Here is a 19,009-nt window from a genome sequence, read left to right on the forward strand (position 1 = left end):
ATACTTTTATGATTTCAATTGCTAAAAAAACAACTAACTTTGTGTTAATTTATAATAGTAAAATAATGGATTATTAAATTTAATAATATAATTGTTTAATATTTATTTCTATTATTTATATTTAAAATAAGGTCCCATAATATTTTTTTTAGGTAGAACTAATTATTAGTTTAAGAGAAAGAAAACTTAAAAAAAAAAAAATTTGATTATATGTTGTTTATTTTTTTGGTAAAATTATATAATGTTGTTGTGAAGTCTATTATTATCAAATATTAGATCAGGCAAATATTGAAAAAAAGAGTTATTGAAAAATAAAGAAAGAAGCAACAAAACAAAGACAAGTTGCCTGTTTTTTGAGCAAGTTGTTTTGCATGATTATTATTATTATTTTTTGGATAAAATAGAAATATCTAATTAAAAGAAACTCATTTCACCTGAAAATATTATTTTAAACTCTAAAAAATTTAAAATTATTTTTTAATTGTTTCCATTTAACTAAACAATGCCTTAGCTAATTTAACAACAAATAAGAAGGCTCTATTGCATACATTAAAGTATTCACTTTATATTTTATTCGCAACGTGGCAGGAATTATTATATGATCATAAATTAAATCATTTTAACTAATTACAGCTTGACACCTAAAAACATATATTATTTTTATTTAAATTTTATTCAGGTGTTAAATTGTGATTTTATCGGGATCATAAAAAAAAAAATTCTTGAAAAGCCCGTGGGCTTAGTAAAATCGGTACAAGGTTCCATAAATCCACTCAACACTAGAGATTCCGCAAACCCTGTAACTATTCTCTTCCCTTCTCTCTCAGGTCTACCTTGCCCTTTCCGTCGACGGTGGCTCTGCGTTGGTTGAGGTAAATTATACTTATACGATTGCATGTATAGGTGTGTTTGTATGTATGTATGTATATATTGTAGGCTTTTTCTCTGCCATTCAAGTGAAAGGTTGAGGGCAATAAGTTGCGATTGTGGGTTTGTGAGTCTGTCTTGCCAAAAAAAAAAAAGGTTTTGTGTGGAATAGTTTAAGATTGCTCAAGTATTGTACATTTGATCTCTGCATGTGGCTTAAAACTCCATGAATCTAACTTCAGTTTATTTATTTTTAATATGGTTAAAAAAAAAAGAAGAAGGTTTTATTGATTTATTACTTTTTTTGTGATGCATTGATGTTAGGTTTAGTGCTATAGTTTAAGATTGCTTAATTATTGTGCATTTGATCTCTGCATGTGGCTTAAAACTCCATGATTCGTTATCTAACTTCAGTTTATTTATTTATTTATTTCTTAGAAGAAATAGTTTCTGTATTTGATCTCTGCATATGGCTTAAAACGCCATGATTCTTTATCTAACTTCAGTTTATTTATTTTTTAGATTGGGGGTTGTTTATCTGAAAGTGTAGTTATATTTAGTGGAATAGTTTAAGATTGCTTTAAGTATTGTACATTTGTTCTCTGCATGTGGCTTAAAACTTCATGATTCGTTATCTAACTTCAGTTTATTTCTTTTTAGTAAGATGCGATTGTGGGTTTGTGAGTCTGTCTTACAAAAAAAAAAGGGTTTTATTGATTTATTACTTTTTTGGTGATGGTTTGAAGTAAGGTTTAGTGGAATAGTTTAAGATTGATTAAGTATTGTGCATTTGATCTCTGCATGTGGCGTAAAACTCCATGCTTCGATATCTAACTTCTGTTTATTTAATTTTTCTTTTTCATTTTTTTAGCAGAAATAGTTTCTGTACATTGGGGGCAGCAAGGGAAAAAGAAGAAGAAGAAGGAAGTTTGGTGTTTAAGGTGACTAGGTTGGTTTCTGGGCTAATATGGAGCTTGTTTATGTGGGTAGTTCTGAATTTGTTAATGACGAGAGACTAGCCAGGCGATTGAAGAGAAAGGGACTTGCTACTGGAAATTCTGAGCCTAATACTTCTAGTAGTAGATTAAAGAGAACACGGGAAGAAAATCGATTGGGTCGCGAAACTGATGATGATTTCAGGCCTAATACTTCTAGTAGTAGATTAAAGAGAACAGGGGAAGAAAATCGATTGGGTTGCGAAACTGATGACGATTTTGGGTCGCATATGAATGATAGAGAATTAGCTGACCTTGTCGGGGAAGGTGGTGGTGATGATCTTCCTGATGAAGAAGATGACATGGACCCTAAATATAAGATGTTCTTGGAGAATTTGAGTGAAGATGGAAATTCATATAGACTGGAGGTAACTGTGTTGAACGGGAGGTCTTTATTGATAAGATATGAAAAGGAGTGTGAGTTGGATAACGAGCTTGAGCTGCAAACTGCAAGAAAATCAGGGGATTGTTTGAATATAAAGAAGATAGAAGTTCGTAAAGATGTGAGTGATGTTTTGAGCAAAGACAAGATTGAAACTCAAAAGAATTCGAGGAACGTTCTTGGGAAAGATATGATGGAAAGCCCCAAAAGTTTGGAAAATGGTAGGGTGGATAAATGCTACCGAGAATTCCTGAATTGTATCGAACTGGAAGGTGATTGTATTGTTTTTGTGACTGATAATGGAAAGAGGGTAAACTATGAAGAGGATGTTGATAGTTCTTCTGATGTAGAAATAATAGAGATGGATAATGCTCCATCAAAGAATCCATTTGTTACTTCAAGAATGTTTGATTCATCTGTACGTATTCTCTTCTACTGTAATTTCATAAATTTTTCTGACATGTTTGTTTTTGAAATTTGTTTTACATTGCTTTGTTGTATTGTTATATTGTTTTACATTTGTTTAGATGGAGGGTGACAAACGGGTGGGACTTCCAAGGGAAAGTAAACGTTCTCAGTTCAGGGAGAAAGTCATGGATATTCTCAGAAAACCTTTTGACCAGGAGGAGTATGAAGAGCTTTTGCATAATATAAAGGAGTTAAAGCCTGTGGAACGTAATATAGACTTGCGTTCGGGACCACTATCATACCATGCAAGTAATAGCTTCAAATCATATCTTGATCACTTTGTTGGTAAGTTGAATGCCACATACCTTTTTTCTCTCACATTGAAGTCATTTTATGTTTCTTCTATTTTGAGTATCACCACAACAATAGTGATGCAACTTTGACGACAACATCAACTTAGAAATGATATCACCCAAACAATATGTTATTTTATAATTGTTTTTTCCCCTAATTGTACAGTTTGGACATCAATTGCTCAATAATAGATATTTTAAATAAATGCTAATCAGTATATTCTTTCATTTACAAAGTTGTTTTCAAATTATTCCTTGTTTTTGGTAGTTACCATCTATCTTGTTCTTTTCTTAACTCGCCTTATGTTTTCCTAAAGCACTTTGAACTTTTGGATTACTGGTTACTCAGGTGCTGAAAATTCTTATGATTCGAAAAATCTATTCGCTCAACAACTTATATTGTTATCGTTACTTTGCATGTATTTAGAATTAGAATGTGCTTCCTTAGCTTCTAGCAACTCTTTTCCTGACTTGAATTGAGCTTCAGCTATTTTTAAGAGTGAATATACAATTGTCTTATAAGGAGGAATGAAATCTTGTCATAATGTGATATCTTGTGATTATTATGGCTTCAATGTTTTCCTAGTTTACTTTATTCACAACAAGCTATAATATAGGAGTTTAAATTCCATTATGCCAAGGGCAAATATGGATTATTGCTTGGTGCAATTAGAATTTTGGGCTGATAGCTTTGAGGATGCAGTTTTTAGTCTGAGTTCCTTCGAGCAGTCACTTGTACAAAAGGCGAACAATTTGAATATTTGTTTTTTTTTTATTTTTATTTTTTTATTTCTCGAGAAATTATGGTTTTGTGACTTGAATTGGTCATTAAATGCTTAAGGAGATTGATAATAAAAAATTAAGAAAAAGTTACAAAGTTGCCAAGAAAGTTACTATGATCAATCCAGTGGCACGAGCTCTGAAGAAAGAGTTTTGACATGATTGATAATGCCCCTTTGAAATCAAAGAATATTGAAAGAAACTTTCAAGTAAGGTGATGCATTCAAAACAAAACTAATTCTAAAAAAGTAAAACAAATTTAAACAAAATAAAAATTTAATGTAAAAATATATATTTTACATTTCCATCTCTCTTTACACACATAGATATTTTACGTGTGTTGGGTATATATGCGTATCTTAGATGTGTACTTCTCCTTTATCCTTTAAAATAAGGATCTACTTTCAATCTAAACACATGGTGCTTCTTAATGATATTCTACTAATTAAATAAATTACTACTTTAAGATCACATGCCAAAGCAAAATCTAGCATAGTCTCTCCAAATCCACACCCAACATGCACAGTACACTCATACTCTCCGACCTTAGACCATTAAAGCCTTTTCTTATAAATATACTCTTTCCTTTGAGTAGTTTTTTAATTATTTGATTGATATGGTACAAAATTACAACAATGAAAACATGCGTAGACAAAATAAATTTAAGAGTAGTGATACTCACACCGAACAGTGAATTGCCTAACTGAATAATTTTTAATTGGCTATTTATACCAAATACAACCAAGTGGAGGGCTCCACTTTCTTATTTGTTGCATAATTGACCAATTGAAAGAGTAGGTCTAGCAATTCATTGCAACTATTCAGTGCAAGAATCATTTTCCTAAATTTAAACCCAAAACATGTGTATAACTATGATCTTAATGAATTGCATAAGAGAAAATCCGAAACCCTAAAATAAATTAAAACCAGCCATATATCCAAGAACGGTGCACCTGATTACAAAAGAGAGAGAACTAACCTGCAAGTTGTGAAGTTGATCAGGGTTATAATAAAATACTGGCCCACTGGACCAGAAGCTTCTCAAGCTCAAGCATTTACTTTTCTAGTTAGAGACCAACGTCTTGGGGCTAACATTGACTTACTGGTTTAGGTAAATATCTAGTGCGTTCCCCAACCAGAGAAGTCATTTTTTAAGAAGGAACTATGCGTTTTTGGGATCTGTGTTCCCCCTGTTTAGAACCTCTAAGCGGTCCAAATGGGGTGGACTTAAGTAGGCTGAAAAAAGACATACAACCTTGTCAAGAATGGCGTTCCGCAGAATATATGACCCATGCTCCTTTAGGCTCTTTAAATTCCGTGGGTGGCCTAGCTACCGAGAGTTCATGTAACTTAAAAAAAACTAATTAAAAAAAGGGGAAAACTACACATAGGTAGACTTAGGACTGTTAACTACAAAATGATCTATTTTAAAAGTTGATTTTTCAATTTGATTGAATTAAATAAAATAATTACAAATGCATCAAGAATTGTTGTTAAGGCCCAAAATACTTTCCAAGCTCTTATTCTAAAATATCATTATGACTGCTAGTAAATTCTCTCACCTTCACAAGTTACCATATTACTATTGTACAACAGAAATTCATCATTCAAATGACTTGAATTGCTTGTGCGCTTTTGTTGATATATTACGGTATACAAATATTGGGTATGGCATAAATGAAGATACTTAATTTTGGGTGTTGATAGGTCTGTTTGTTTAGTGTAAGATATGATTTGTAGTTGCTCTATTTAAAAAAGTGAATTGATGAACAAGCTTTGGGAGATTTAATTCTCTTTAAATTGAAAATTGTTCTGGTTTGAAGGAATATTACATTTTCTAGTTACATGCCTGTGTATGAATGGGTAAATTCTTTTATTAGGATTTCGTTTATTTATGTGTTTGTAGATATGAATTAGGAAAACCATGAAGACCCAGAACACAAACCCCCCCCCCCCCCCCCCCCCCCCCCCCCCCCACCCCCCCCACATTGGATAACCCACTATTGGAGTGGATTTAAGTTAATTCTGATTTTGTTTTCCACTGGCAAGAATTCTCTACTGGATTGAACGAAGAGAGAATTCTTGGAAGGTATTTTGGACCTTAACAATAATTTTTGATGCATTTGTAATTATTTTGTTTAATTCGACCAAATTGAAAATGAACTTTTAAAATAGATCATTTGTTATTTAAGGCTCCTAACTCCTACCTAGGTGCAGCTTCCCTAAAAAAAAGTGTAAAGACATTGGAATGCAATTCAGGGCTCTAAACCATAACATATTTTTTTGAGGAGTGCTAGCGGCAGTCGCTTGCGTGAATGTCCTTCCATGGTCGCATTTCTCATTGGTTGAAAAATCAATCATAAAAGGTTTAATTAATACCTCCTTCCCATTTTTGTGGGACTTTACAACTTAAATTTATATAACCAAACTACCCTTTTAAATTATTATGTCTTTCTTTCCTTCCTTGAATAGCTAACCTTCATTCTTTTTCTTTTTTGTTCAATGTCTTTTATATATATATATATATCTCTTTATTGGGTTTTTATCATTTTAAGTTTTAATTGAAATAATATTTTGGGATTGAATTTTAGTTGGAGTAAAATTGGGGAATTAGAGTTAATGTGTAAACACTGAGAGAGATAAGGATGGTTTGTAATCCATTCACAATATGATTAAATATATATATATATATATATAGATACATATATAAAAAAGAAAAAGAAAAAGGAAAGGAAATAATCTATTCACACACACACACACACACACACACATATATATTTCTTCTTTCTAAATTGTTCATGGAATATGGGTAAACAGTGAGGAGAGGGAAAAAATACTAACAAGTGGTTATACATATGTACGTGTGTATATATATATATAAAGTTAAAAACAATTGAAAAAACAAAATAAAGAATGAATGTTACATACGTATACATACACAGGAGAGAAAAAAAAAAGGAAAGAATTTAGAAGGTTAATTTGGTCCTAATTATACGTATACATATAATAGTTTTAAGTTTTAAAATTCCATAAAAATACATTAATGATAACTTTCATTATTGATTTTTCAACCAATGAGATGAGCCACTGTGGAGGTGAGCATATATATATATATATATGTATGTATGTATACCTACAACAAGGAAAGAAAAACATAATAATTTAAAAGGGTAATTTGGTTATAAAAAGTTGAGTTGAGTCCCACAAAAATAGGAATGAGGTATTAATTAAACCTTTTATGATTGGTTTTTTTTTTTTTGATAAGTAATAATAACATAAAAAGGCGTTCAAAAGGGGAACGAGTCCCTTATACAGAAGTGGAACCGGGGCTAAGGCCCCAAAGAATCTAAAAAAATAATTAACTCATTAGAAGAGGAACAAGAGCTCCTCTTCACATAATTGAAAAGAGAACGAAGAATGTGAAGCTTCACCATTGCCGTAGACGACTCTTTCCCTTCGAACATTCTACTATTTCTTTCTTTCCAAATGCACCACCATACACAATGTGGAACAATTCTCCAAAAATCGCGTACATCCCTTCTCAAACGACATCCTCTCCAAACATGAATCAATTCCTTAGTAGATCGTGGCATTACCCAACACATGCCAAACAACCCAAGAATAAGTTTCCAACAGTCGTTCGCCACAGGACAATGCCTCTTTTCCTCAAGTTATCAATTGTCAGAATCTTTCCCCAAACAGCGGTCCAAACAAAGAAAGCCACCCTAGTTGGAGCCATGGATTGCCAAATAGTCTTCCATGGGAAGTCACGGCTATCAAAATTAGACAGACATAAGAACAAGGATCTTACTTCAAAACGACCGTGGGAAGAAGGAACCCAAATCAAATCGTCAATATCTTTACCAACACCCTCCTGCCGATACAAAAGATCCAGAAAAACACATACCTCATCCAACTCCCAATCCTAAAAAGAGTGCCGAAAGTGCACATTCCACGTAATCCCACTGCTATCAAGTCGATAACAGTCAGCTACATAGGAATGTTTATCAACTGCAATACTGAATAATCTAGGAAATGTACGAGATAGTGGCTGATCACCGCAACAAAGATCTTCCCAAAAAAAAACGCGACGTCCATCACGGACTTTGAATCTGATGTAAGCAGAAAAGGCATCCCATCCCTTTTGAATAGACTTCCACATCCCTACTCCCACAAGGGAAACCGGACATGTAGACCAGCCTCCAGCTTCTTCACCAAACCGACAAGAGACTAACCTGCGCCAAGGGCGATGTCTTTCCCTCCCATATCTCCATAACCATTTACCTAGAAGAGCTTGATTGAAATAAACTAATCGTCTTATGCCAAGACCACCTAATTTCATATGCTTGCAAACTTGCTCCCATCTGACAAGGTGATACTTGAACTCATCACCCCTTCCTCCCCATAAGAAATCCCTTTGAATTTTTTCAATCCTATCCGCAACGGAGCAGGGGATTTGGAACATAGAAAGAAAATAAGTGGGGAGGCTCGATAACGTACTCTTAATAAGAGTAACTTTGCCCCCCTTGGACAAGTATTGCTTCTTCCATCCTACCAATCTCTGTGCAAACCTGTCAATCACTGAATCCCAACTCCCCACTATCCTTGAAGAGACCCCTAGGGGCAAACCCAAATAAGGAACAGGGAAAGAACTCACCCTGCATCCAAGAACTGCAGCTAAAGAGGAAATATCCTGAACATTCCTCGCACACTCTTAGCCACATTGACCTTTAGCCCAGAAACCGCCTGAAAATAAGCCAGGATACACATCAAATATCAGAGTTGAGACACATCAGCATCACAGAAAACTAGGGTATCGTCTGCAAAAAGTAAATGTGAGATCTCCATCTGATGGACTAAATCTCTACCCACCCTGAATCCCTTAATGAAACCAAGGTCCTTTGCCCTGTGCATAAGTATGCTTAAACCCTCTATAAGAACAAGAAAAATGAAAGATGACATCCTTGTCTTATACCCCGAGTGCAACCAAAGAAACCAGAGGGAGAACCATTCACAAGAATTGAAAACTTGACAGACGAGAGACAAGTCTCAATTCACTTTCTCCATTTACTTCCAAACCCCATTCTTTGTAACAAATAGAGTAGGAAATTCCTGTTCACATGATCGTACGCTTTCTCAATATTAAGTTTGCATAATACTCCAGGAACACCACTATGCAATCTGGAATCCACACATTCGTCAGCAATAAGAACTGAATCAAGAATTTGTCGTCCTCCAACAAAAGCGTTCTGGGAGTCCGAGATAATCCCATCCATTACTTCCCTCATCCTTAGAGCAAGCACCTTAGCAATAAGTTTGTAAGTACAGCTAATTGGATGGAAATCCTTTATGTCAGAAGCGCTTCCCTTCTTGGGAATAAGGGCAATAAATGAAGCATTAAGCGACTTCTCAAAGACGCCAGAAGAATGGAACTCCTGAAAAGTACCCATTACCTCATTTCTTACTACACCCCAACTTTCCATCAGAAAACGCATGGTAAAACCGTCTGGCCCCGGAGCTTTGTCCCCATTACAACTTGATAAAGCCTTTAGAATTTCTTCTTCAGTAAAAGGATTCTTAGTCCTATCTCTATCCAGCTCAGATATAGCCTCAAAATAGAGACCATCAAGTTTGGGCCTCCAAACCAATGAGAGGTGCGACTGTGGAAGGATGGTCCCTTGCGCGACTGCCTAGCCCTTTATTTTTTTGGCTTTGCATTGAAGATACGATTACAATTCTTTACTGGCAAAAAAAAAAAAGACAAAAAAACAAAAGGTAGGGCACCACTGAAGCCTGAGAGGAACAAAGAGACCAAGTAAAAAGAATTATTTTGATGTTTGGCTTGAGAAGGAAATAGGATAGAATTATTTTGTATGTTTGGCTTGAGAAGGAAATAGGATAGAATTTATTATGCTATGAAACTCTTTGTACTTATGATTAGTAAATTGCTATTTAAGGAAGAAAGGTAAATTATTATAATTATTATTATAGAGAATTAGAATTGAGAAAGGGTTTGAAATAGAATATAATTAAAAGAAAAAGTAAATTGCTATTAGGCCGGAAACTTATTATAGAGTTTGTGTTTCAATTAGTTGTTTACTTCAAAAAAAAAAAAAAATTCTTAATTAATATTAATATTTAAAAAACTTAAATAATATAATTAAAAATAAATAAATTGCTATTAGGTGGGAAACTTATTATAGAGTTTGTGTTTCAATTAGTTATTTACTTCATAAAGACTTTTTAATTAATATTAATATTAAAAAACTTAATTAATATTTATAAAAAAAATTATAAAAAATGCTATAAAACTCAATAAAAAAATAAATACTCCCTCTGTCCCAAAATTCTTGTCAGTCTTTCTACTTTGGGATGTCCTAAAATACATTTCCCATTCCAGAAATGGATGTACTATGTTTTATAACATTCCCAAACTATCCTTTTGACATTAACTTGATTAAACAAGTGCACTAATTATGGTGCACTCCTTTGCCTTTTAACAAGGATAAATTTGGAAATCCCTTATTAATACAATAAAAAAGTATTAAAAACCCACTACCATAAAAGTTGGATTCCCCAAACACCCCAAGAATTTTGGGACAAAGGGAGTATATTCTATGAAACTCAAAATATGAAAGCACGTGGATAAAAAGTGAACTTATAACTTAATTAAAATTTCTTATATAAATAGCATAGTTGTTAAAATCTCAATTCTGGATCTTAGAATCTACGATTCTATGATCCCAAATTGCCAAATCGATCCCAATCCCATCCAAAATTTATGGCAAGGAGAATCTCAGTTTGTAGAATGGGAAGTAGTATCCTACTCGCAATAGGATCGCACGATCCTACCGATTCTACTAAATCGGGTTATTTTGTTCTTCATCCGGATTTATTTGAGCCTACAATTAATCTTGGACTAATAAATTTAATCATTTTAATATAAAGTCCGATTCTTTAGCCGAATTACATTAAAAGAATTAAAAATTAAAAACAAAAACCAAAGAACCGAACATCAAATGTAGAGAGCATCAAACTCAGAATTTCAAAGGTATGGTTTAAAACTTCAAAAATTTCCTCTATTTTGTTTTTTTTTCTTAATTTCTCTTCTCTTCTCTTCTTTCTTTTTCAATACAAGGAATAGAAAAAATTCATTATTTCCACACATTCTCTGTCCATTCTGAAACAAAAACAATGGGAGACTTCAATTTTTTCTGTTCTTTCTATCTCTGTTTTGTTCCTTTTTCTTTAACCAAAAACTAACTTTTCAACTAAATTGCTCAAACAATAAGGCAACTAAATTGTACTTTTCTCTCTCTACTTCTTTGTTCCCTTTTCTATTCGTTTTGGCTTTACTTTAATTTCTTCTCTGAGATTTTACTTGATTGTTAATTAAATAGCTAATTAGTAACTGATATTCACACATATTGTTAAACCATACTAACCAATTCCATATCCTCTTATAAATATGTAAATCTCTAAATTTATTTATTTTTACTTGCCACACATCTCTCTCAAATAAAAGTATAGTATATATATATATATATATAAAATAAGGCTATCTTTGAATTACATGCAAATTAAAAATAATTGTAATCCGAAAACAAAAGAGAAATTACATAGAACGATTTTTTTTTTCTCTCCAAATATCATAGAAGAAAAAACAACTTGATCAAAGTGAGAGGAGCTTGGAGTAAGGAATGATTAATTGAGTTTTGAAAAAGGAACATGATCAGGAGTGAGAGGAGTTTGGAGTAAGGAATGATTAACTTTTTTTTTTTTTTGATAAGTAAGAATTTATAAGAAGGCGTTCAATAGGGGAACGCATCCCTTAAAATCAAAAGAAGGCCAAATAGAGCCTCTAATCCTTCATCCGATCCAAAAACTCTTCAAGCTCATTCAAGGATTTACAATTTCTTCCTAAACCCAACAAAAAAGGGTGCTAAGAATAGAGAATTTCAGCGACCCAATATGATTTTCCTTTCCATCAAATGATCTCCTATTTCTTTCAAGTCATAGACACTACCAGACGCACAAAGGAGTGACTCTCCAAGAGTCACGAGCTTGCTTGGGCCCCATTATACAGCCGCTCCAAGCCTCAATTAAGCCTCTGGTAGACCGAGGCATAACCCAACAAATCCCAAACAAATCCCAAAACATAAGCCAACAATCTCGAGCCACTGGGCAATTTAAAAGAAGATGATCAATCGTTTCCAACACCAATTCACTACGATTTGTCTAATTCTTTGTAGGTTGTCCTGGGTAAAGATCTTTCCCAAAACGGATGTCCATGTAAAAAAAGTTACTTTGAGAGGCACTTTTGTTCGCCAAATGGCCCTCCATGGAAATAATAATCCAGGAGCATCCACCAAACAACGATAAAATGACCGAACCTCAAAGCGCCCATGTGAATATGGAATCCAAATGCAGATGTCAGAAGTCTCCTCCACTATCTCCTGACGATACAACAAATCCAAAAAATCTATAGCAACTTCCATCTCCCAATCCCAAAACAACCTCAAGAACCGAACATCCCACACCGTAACTGCACTATCAAGACGATAGCAGTTATCCACCATGGCATGTCGATCAGAAGCAATCCTAACTAGTCTAGGGAAGGTGCTAGCAAGGGAACGAACCCCACACCAAATTTCATCCAAAAATGTTTCCTCCTCCCATTTCTAACACGAAATCTTATATGCTTTGGAGAATTCGTCCCACCCTTTCCGAATGTGTTTCCACACCCCAACCCCATACGGCAATCTCACCTCAGGGGTGTACCATACGGCAATCTACAGTAAGGAATGATTAATTGAGTTGTGAAAAAGGAACATGATCAAGAGTGAGAGGAGTTTGGAAAAAGGATCGATTAATTGAGTTGTGAACTTTGAGGATAAGGAGTTTATATTTAACACAGTAGACCATCACTTATTAACTTAAATTGCAACTCTATGAAAAAATATGAGTTATATAGTATTATACTATATACCCCTTGTATATCCCGAGGGATTTTGATAGGACAAAAATTACGCAGTATCTTATTAGGATTTTAAAATATATTTGCCGTTTTATTCATGGTAATACGGTGAGTTTGTGTCAACAACTTTAATGGAATCATGTTATTTGTGTAATTTTTGTAATAAGAGTTTGTGTTAGACATGTTATTGGAATAATTTTTTTAAGGTGAAATAACGGAACCTTGCACGTTAATGGAATGAGTGCAATAATTTTGCACAATGCTTTGCAGAAAAACGAACTCCACAATGTGTATCTTTGATGCAACAACATAAAATTATTGTCAATAACATGAAGTAAACATCTTGGGTGAGAAATAAATAAAATATATAGAGCATACAAAAAGATTGATTATATTAAACTTACCCATAGTAGTTGAGCAAGAATCCAAGTAGCTTGGGCTTTTTGTGCAAGAATATGTATAGTTGCAAACCCCGAACTGCTGCCCAATGCATGCTATCGGCCATGCTTCAATAATAACAAAAACAGTATACTGGAGTAATTTGTTAATTATCATATTACAAGCAGGCAAAAATTTGTTTTCACCAAAAAAAAAAAAAAAATGTTTAATTGTAACTGAAGTATTTATGTTGCGACTAATAAATAATTACAATAATAGTCTTTGTAACAACAAAAATAAAATGTAAAAACAACTACCATGATACAATATAGTCATGGCTCCATCACACATATAGCTTTTTAAACAATTCTTTAACGTCACTAATTAAAACACCCAAAACTATTTCCATTATGAAACCACGGTAACAGTAAAGTTGTGAGAGCGGACATAAGTTGCATTATAAAATAATACCTAAAATAATACCACGAATATCATATTAAGTTATTCTTTCAAACGATGTTCAAAAACAACCTCCAACACCGAAAACACCAATAAATAAATAAATAATAATAATAATAATAATAAAAATTGCACCAACCTTAACCATGAGGGCTAAGAAGCAAGAATGAATTATAGTTTTGAGAGATTAGTAGTTGATATAATGTAGGAGTATGGTTGATATATAATTTTAAGATTTTGATATAGCTAGGAGTGTAGTTATTTTATTTTATTTTATTTATATATATATATATATATATAGGAGTGTAGTTTATGTAAAATAAATAAATAGAAACTGTTAAAAAACGGTAATGAGGGCGAGGTAAAGTAAGAAAAGGTAATATATGATAGGAACTCTTTTAAAAAAATAAATAAAAATATGATAGAAACTCAAAATATGATAGAAGCTCTTTGTACTTTTAATAATAGTATAGATATAGATAGTTAGTGTATAGTTAGATTTTCCTCTGAAAAGATGAATAAACTCAGAACCAATCTCTCTCTATAGTTAGATTTTCCTCTGAAAAGATGAATAAACTCAGAACCAATCTCTCTCTCTCTCTCTCTCTCTCTCTCTCTCGATTGGCATATAGGATGCGAAACTTCTCTTGTCAAAACAATTTCTGTAAAATTCTCAATTTGCCATCCTTTTTTCTTTTTCTTTTTCTTCTTCCTTTTCCGGACTATGTTCATTTGAGTCGCAATGACTTGACTGCTATTTCTATCCACCCTCAAAGGTTTAGGCGTTCAAGTTACGGTTGGGACATAAAAAAATACTTACTTCTAAAGAAAAGGGTAATCTTTGTCTGAAGTTGCTTTAATCTGTACCTGAATTTAATTGATTGCATGAGAACAAGTAGCAGTCCAATGGCCAGGCTTTGGCATACCAGATGGAAAGACCTTTTAAGATCTTCATAAAAGCACCTGATTATAACTTATCAAACAGAAAAAAAGCTAATATAATTGAACCTGATTACAATGACAACCCATTATAAAGACCAGTAACATATGAAGCACAAGTTTATTAATCATGACATTTACTAAGTGACAAATTTCTCATGCTCCTTTCATAAGGTTCATTTTTACATAAACCCAATACATTACGAGTCTCTGTGTGAATTTTGAAGGTCCATTACTTAATGGGAAAAGGACGATTGTTTTACCCACAACAAAGCTTTTGTAAGTGCGGCTGCAAATATATCTGTATTCAGTTCTAGAATTCCACTTTTGAATAACAAATTATATGGTTTCGTCTACAATCGCACATTGCATATTTATTTTTATAGGCTCCAAGTCATTTGCAAATCTGATTAGGTAAGTATTTGTGCTTTGGTTTTAATCACATCTAGAGGCAATAATTGTCTATAAATTTGCCTAAAGGTGTCGTTTTTCATTTTTTCTGGGTGGGGATTCCTAAATGTTAATTATTCAAACTTTCCATAGCTCTAATCAGATGAGGTGTGAGATTTACCCTTGCATATTTACTGGAGATTTAATTATTGCTTAATAGTTTAATTGCTGATTTACTGGGTATCAAAATCTTCATTTTATCTCCCCATGACTGCTTTGGATAGCGACTCGCATCCATCTTTGTCACAATGAGATCTACCTCCTTTTCACAATTTTTTAAAGTTTTTCTTCCATGTTACTCTCAAATCTCTTTCTTGCATGTCATTTTAACATGCAAAATTTTTGTTTTGCTCTGGGATTGATACTCTCTGCTTGGTGTTATCTGTTAGAAACTATTTGAGCATGCTTCTCTTGCTACCTTTTATTTTATTTATTTATTTTTCAGTTCAGATCTAACTCGAGTCAAATTTCTATTTGTGAGAAAATTATTTATTTTTCTTAAATCATGCAGATCTTAAAAGCAAGATTAATGAAGCCCGATTTGATCGTCGTAAAGAGCTGACTCTCTTACGTGGTTTTTTCTATTGGTTGCAGGTGAGTATCTTGTTTGTGCGTGCACTTCTTGGTTTCTTAACTTTTGGTTTGACACATGGTATAGTCACATAATACATTATCATTCAAACCATTGACAAGAACACTTATTGAAGTGAGGTAGTTGGTTGTGCAACAGCTTGTAAACAAAGTTTAAACATTATTTATAATTTAAATACAAAGTAATAATTATGGTTTAATAAATATCAATTTCTATAACGTGCAAGAAAAATTAAATAATTTATAGTGTAAAGTGCAAAAAAAAAAAAAAAAAAAAAAAAAAAAAAAAAAAAAAAAAAAAAAAAAAAAAAGAACCACCTAAACTATTGTCCTTTTGTAAATAGCCTCCCTGAACTAATGATTTGTGGCAATTAAGGACAAACCCATCACAAAAGTCTATTTTACCCTTTCTCTTTAAATTTGTCATTTCTTATTAAATTATTTTTATCATCTTTTTCTCTTATCTAAAAATCAGGTTGATCAATAGGATTTTATCACATTCCAGGTAAAGTGCTGCCCGCTGCGGTCTCGATAGTAGTTTCATGCCCATTTCTTGTCAATGAGTTTGACTATAGGTTCAAGTAGCTCTAACTCTTTTTATCTTCTTTCTGCCCTATGCCCCATTGATTTGTGTATTGAACTTAAATATTATTTACATTAATTTTATTATTTGTATCAATGTATCATAAAAATAAAGCAAAAACTTCAATAGAGTTGTAACTACCATTTTCTAAAATGATTAACTTATTAATTAAAAGTTTACTTTTATAATAAGAACAATACTTGCCTACTCATCGGTGAGTAGGTGATCTCTACTAATCGCTGATATGGTCCAATCACAAATGCACAAATAATCTATTATTTTGAAATTAGAAAATTAATAAATAAGGAAAACATTTTTTTTGGGGAATAAATTCAATAACCCTCTGTGTTTTCCTTATTTATTACTTTCCCAATTTTGTAATTACAGACGATATGTGAATTTATGATTGGACCGCATCAGCGGTCAGTAGAGATCACCTACTTACCGGTGAGTAGGCAAGTATTGTCCATATAATAAAACTTATTATACTTGTTTAAACTTTTTACCGGTAAAAAAGTACCCTTTTTTCATACAATATGAGATGAAAATTTAATAATTTACTTAAATAAAAAGTACCTTCCTTTTCATGTAATATATTCATTAAAATATATTAAATTACTTGAATTGCTTTTAAAAAAAATTTATTAAGCTTTTTTAAACAATTAATTTCAAGAATTAAAGGTGAATTTATGCAAATTTAGTGGAGAATATGTCATCAAATTAGTATGAATTTTTTTCCATAATTTATTTTAATAAGAAAAATGGCATTATGGTCTTTCCATTAGAAAGGGCATTATGCAATCAATGCTCTTTCCAAAGGTTTTGTTTTGTTTTTAAATCAGTTCAGTTCTGGAGTACTTTTTTTTTTTCTTTGGTCATATTTGTTTACTGCTGAACGTGCACAATAGGTTTTTTTTTTTAACGAGGATGATAGTTCAAGGTGAATAACATTGTCAGACCTATCATAAAAATCAAGCTAATGATCAGATAAGCTCAAATGTCACAACTCTCGGGATATAGTGATGGTTCATATATTATATTGATGTTCTAAAAATGTTGACTGTGTGCTGTGCAATAACACTCTGATTGTTAGTTTCCGTCCCATTTCACCTAATTACATCATAGTTATGCTATTGTAGGAATAATTTTTCGTATATTAATAATTGTCTTTGGGAATGATGTCAGACAATACTTTGAAAACTCAAATTGCTGGTTATGGTTGTCTTTGTGGTTTACAAAGGCTGTCAACTTGTGAGGTAAGGATATAAAATGGTGGGAGAAATGTTTTAGGGTTTTTAGACTACAAATGCTTGGTTGGCTTTGTTTTATAAGTAATAGATTATTGGAATTTTTTATGATGAGGAGGTACAAAAAATTTAGACTGCATTGTTTTTTTCAGGTTTTGGATGTTGAATAAAATTCCTAAAGGGGACAGGGATGTGTAATTAGGTTTTGGGGATGAACAAATGGTAGGGTGTTGCATCAATTACAACTCACTTAAACCAGATTAGTGAATTGATGTAATTAGCATGTCTGGAAGTTGTAGGATGGGCAGTAATGGTATTTTGATTTTAAATTTGGACTCAATAAAAAAGCTTGGAGTGACAAGATTGAGGTGTCAGTATCAAGTCTGATAGCGTGAAATTTTACCAAAAGTTATATTCATCTCGTCTTCCCCTCCCAGCATCCCTTGTAGGCGGATTACACGGGATAATGCACTGAAATTTCTAGAATCATTGAAATATGTTAATGATTAGGAACTAGTTTTTGATATTATGTTCCCTTCTTTAATACTTATTGTTGTTAACTACTGAAAAATACCAGTAACATGTTATGATGCTCATGATATATTCAGAATGTGACCCGTGAAGGAGCATTCCGACCTTGGTTAGACAGCTCGTGTTTGGAGGTGATGCCAGGAAATCGCTAGATACTTCTGCCTCCACTTTGGTAAGTATTCTGCCTCAAATGCTGTTTGCAGTGTCTCAAGATTATGACAGAAGCAATTTGATGGTAGATAATTGATTATTTGACAATTTGATCAGGTGATTTTGTGAGTGTTTGACAAGGGTCTTTCTGCGCTCACTGCAAGCTTCTTGATCACTTATAAGGCACAAACCACTGAAGTTATGCATCAATGTGTGTCGAACTGGCATTTCGTTGACTTTTATTTTATTTCTCGTTCAAACTTCTTGTTTTACATCTTGAAGATGGTTATCGTTGTAATCAAATTCTGTGATTGTATGCGAAGTTAGTAAATTCATGCTGTATCTCAATTCCCAATAAGCAGCTTTGCCATTGACAATTTCCTAATGGTGTAAAAATCTAGGATATATATATATATGATAAGCAATATGAATAACCCATTTACATTACCGTTGATTCATAAAGAAGGGTTATGTAGAGGTTTTAGGCCCAAAAATTGTCGATTTTGTTTTAGTATTGCAACGGTCTGCAAATGGTAAGGGGGACATCTTCATATTTTTGGAATATTATAAGGCGGTACTGTGCAAAAATAATAGTTCAGGGGGATTTTCTATGAAATCGTGAAAGTTGATTTTAGTTTTTTTTTGGCATTTTACCTAGTTTTATAAATAATCCATCAATAACATTTCAGAATTATTGTTTTGAAGTTGGATGAACAAAAAATACTCACTAGCTTCCATTAGAAGTCGATAACAGTCGTCCTTTGGTGTACACTACGGTGCTGTTACAACAAAAGGATTCCAACTCTCTGTTACAACAGGATTCCAACTCGGAGTAACATTGTGATTATGCTTGGGAGGTAATAATCATGCATCATAACTAGGTTTATCGGAAAAACAATGCTCAATGCTACTTCAATCT

At 32.8% G+C, this 19,009-nt stretch overlaps 1 protein-coding gene across 4 annotated transcripts; it reads left to right on the forward strand.

Moving 5' to 3' along the window:
• Positions 1-729: 729 nt before the first annotated feature.
• Positions 730-18,470, forward strand: LOC132273659 (uncharacterized). Of its 4 annotated transcripts, none has more exons than XR_009470211.1 (7): positions 732-872; positions 1,742-2,662; positions 2,772-2,997; positions 15,500-15,582; positions 16,055-16,084; positions 18,018-18,112; positions 18,208-18,470. XR_009470211.1 is itself a non-coding variant. In XM_059774649.1 (6 exons), exons 2-5 carry the CDS (start codon positions 1,835-1,837, stop codon positions 18,090-18,092), a joined length of 1,212 nt encoding a protein of 403 aa, XP_059630632.1. In that variant the 5' UTR covers positions 730-872; positions 1,739-1,834; the 3' UTR covers positions 18,093-18,112; positions 18,208-18,470. The 4 variants fall into 4 exon arrangements, 2 of the variants coding, with proteins under 2 accessions (XP_059630632.1, XP_059630631.1); XR_009470210.1 differs by lacking the exon at positions 16,055-16,084 and adding an exon at positions 16,085-16,154; XM_059774649.1 differs by lacking the exon at positions 16,055-16,084 and having other exon boundaries at positions 730-872; positions 1,739-2,662.
• Positions 18,471-19,009: the final 539 nt, after the last annotated feature.

The sequence above is a fragment of the Cornus florida genome, unplaced genomic scaffold (assembly GCF_030987335.1).
Source record: "Cornus florida cultivar Cherokee Brave unplaced genomic scaffold, ASM3098733v1 CherokeeBrave_3.0.0_Hap2_Chr09, whole genome shotgun sequence".
Lineage (NCBI taxonomy): Eukaryota > Viridiplantae > Streptophyta > Magnoliopsida > Cornales > Cornaceae > Cornus > Cornus florida.

What these genes read in the sequence shown, in the direction of transcription:
- LOC132273659 (XM_059774649.1), top strand. Translation starts at nt 1,835, where the DNA reads ATGGAGCTTGTTTATGTGGGTAGTTCTGAATTTGTTAATGACGAGAGA. An exon ending in ATATCTTGATCACTTTGTTG is followed by an intron (nt 2,998 to 15,499) that starts GTAAGTTGAATG and finishes TAAATCATGCAG; the next exon opens with ATCTTAAAAGCAAGATTAAT. An exon ending in GTTTTTTCTATTGGTTGCAG is followed by an intron (nt 15,583 to 18,017) that starts GTGAGTATCTTG and finishes TGATATATTCAG; the next exon opens with AATGTGACCCGTGAAGGAGC.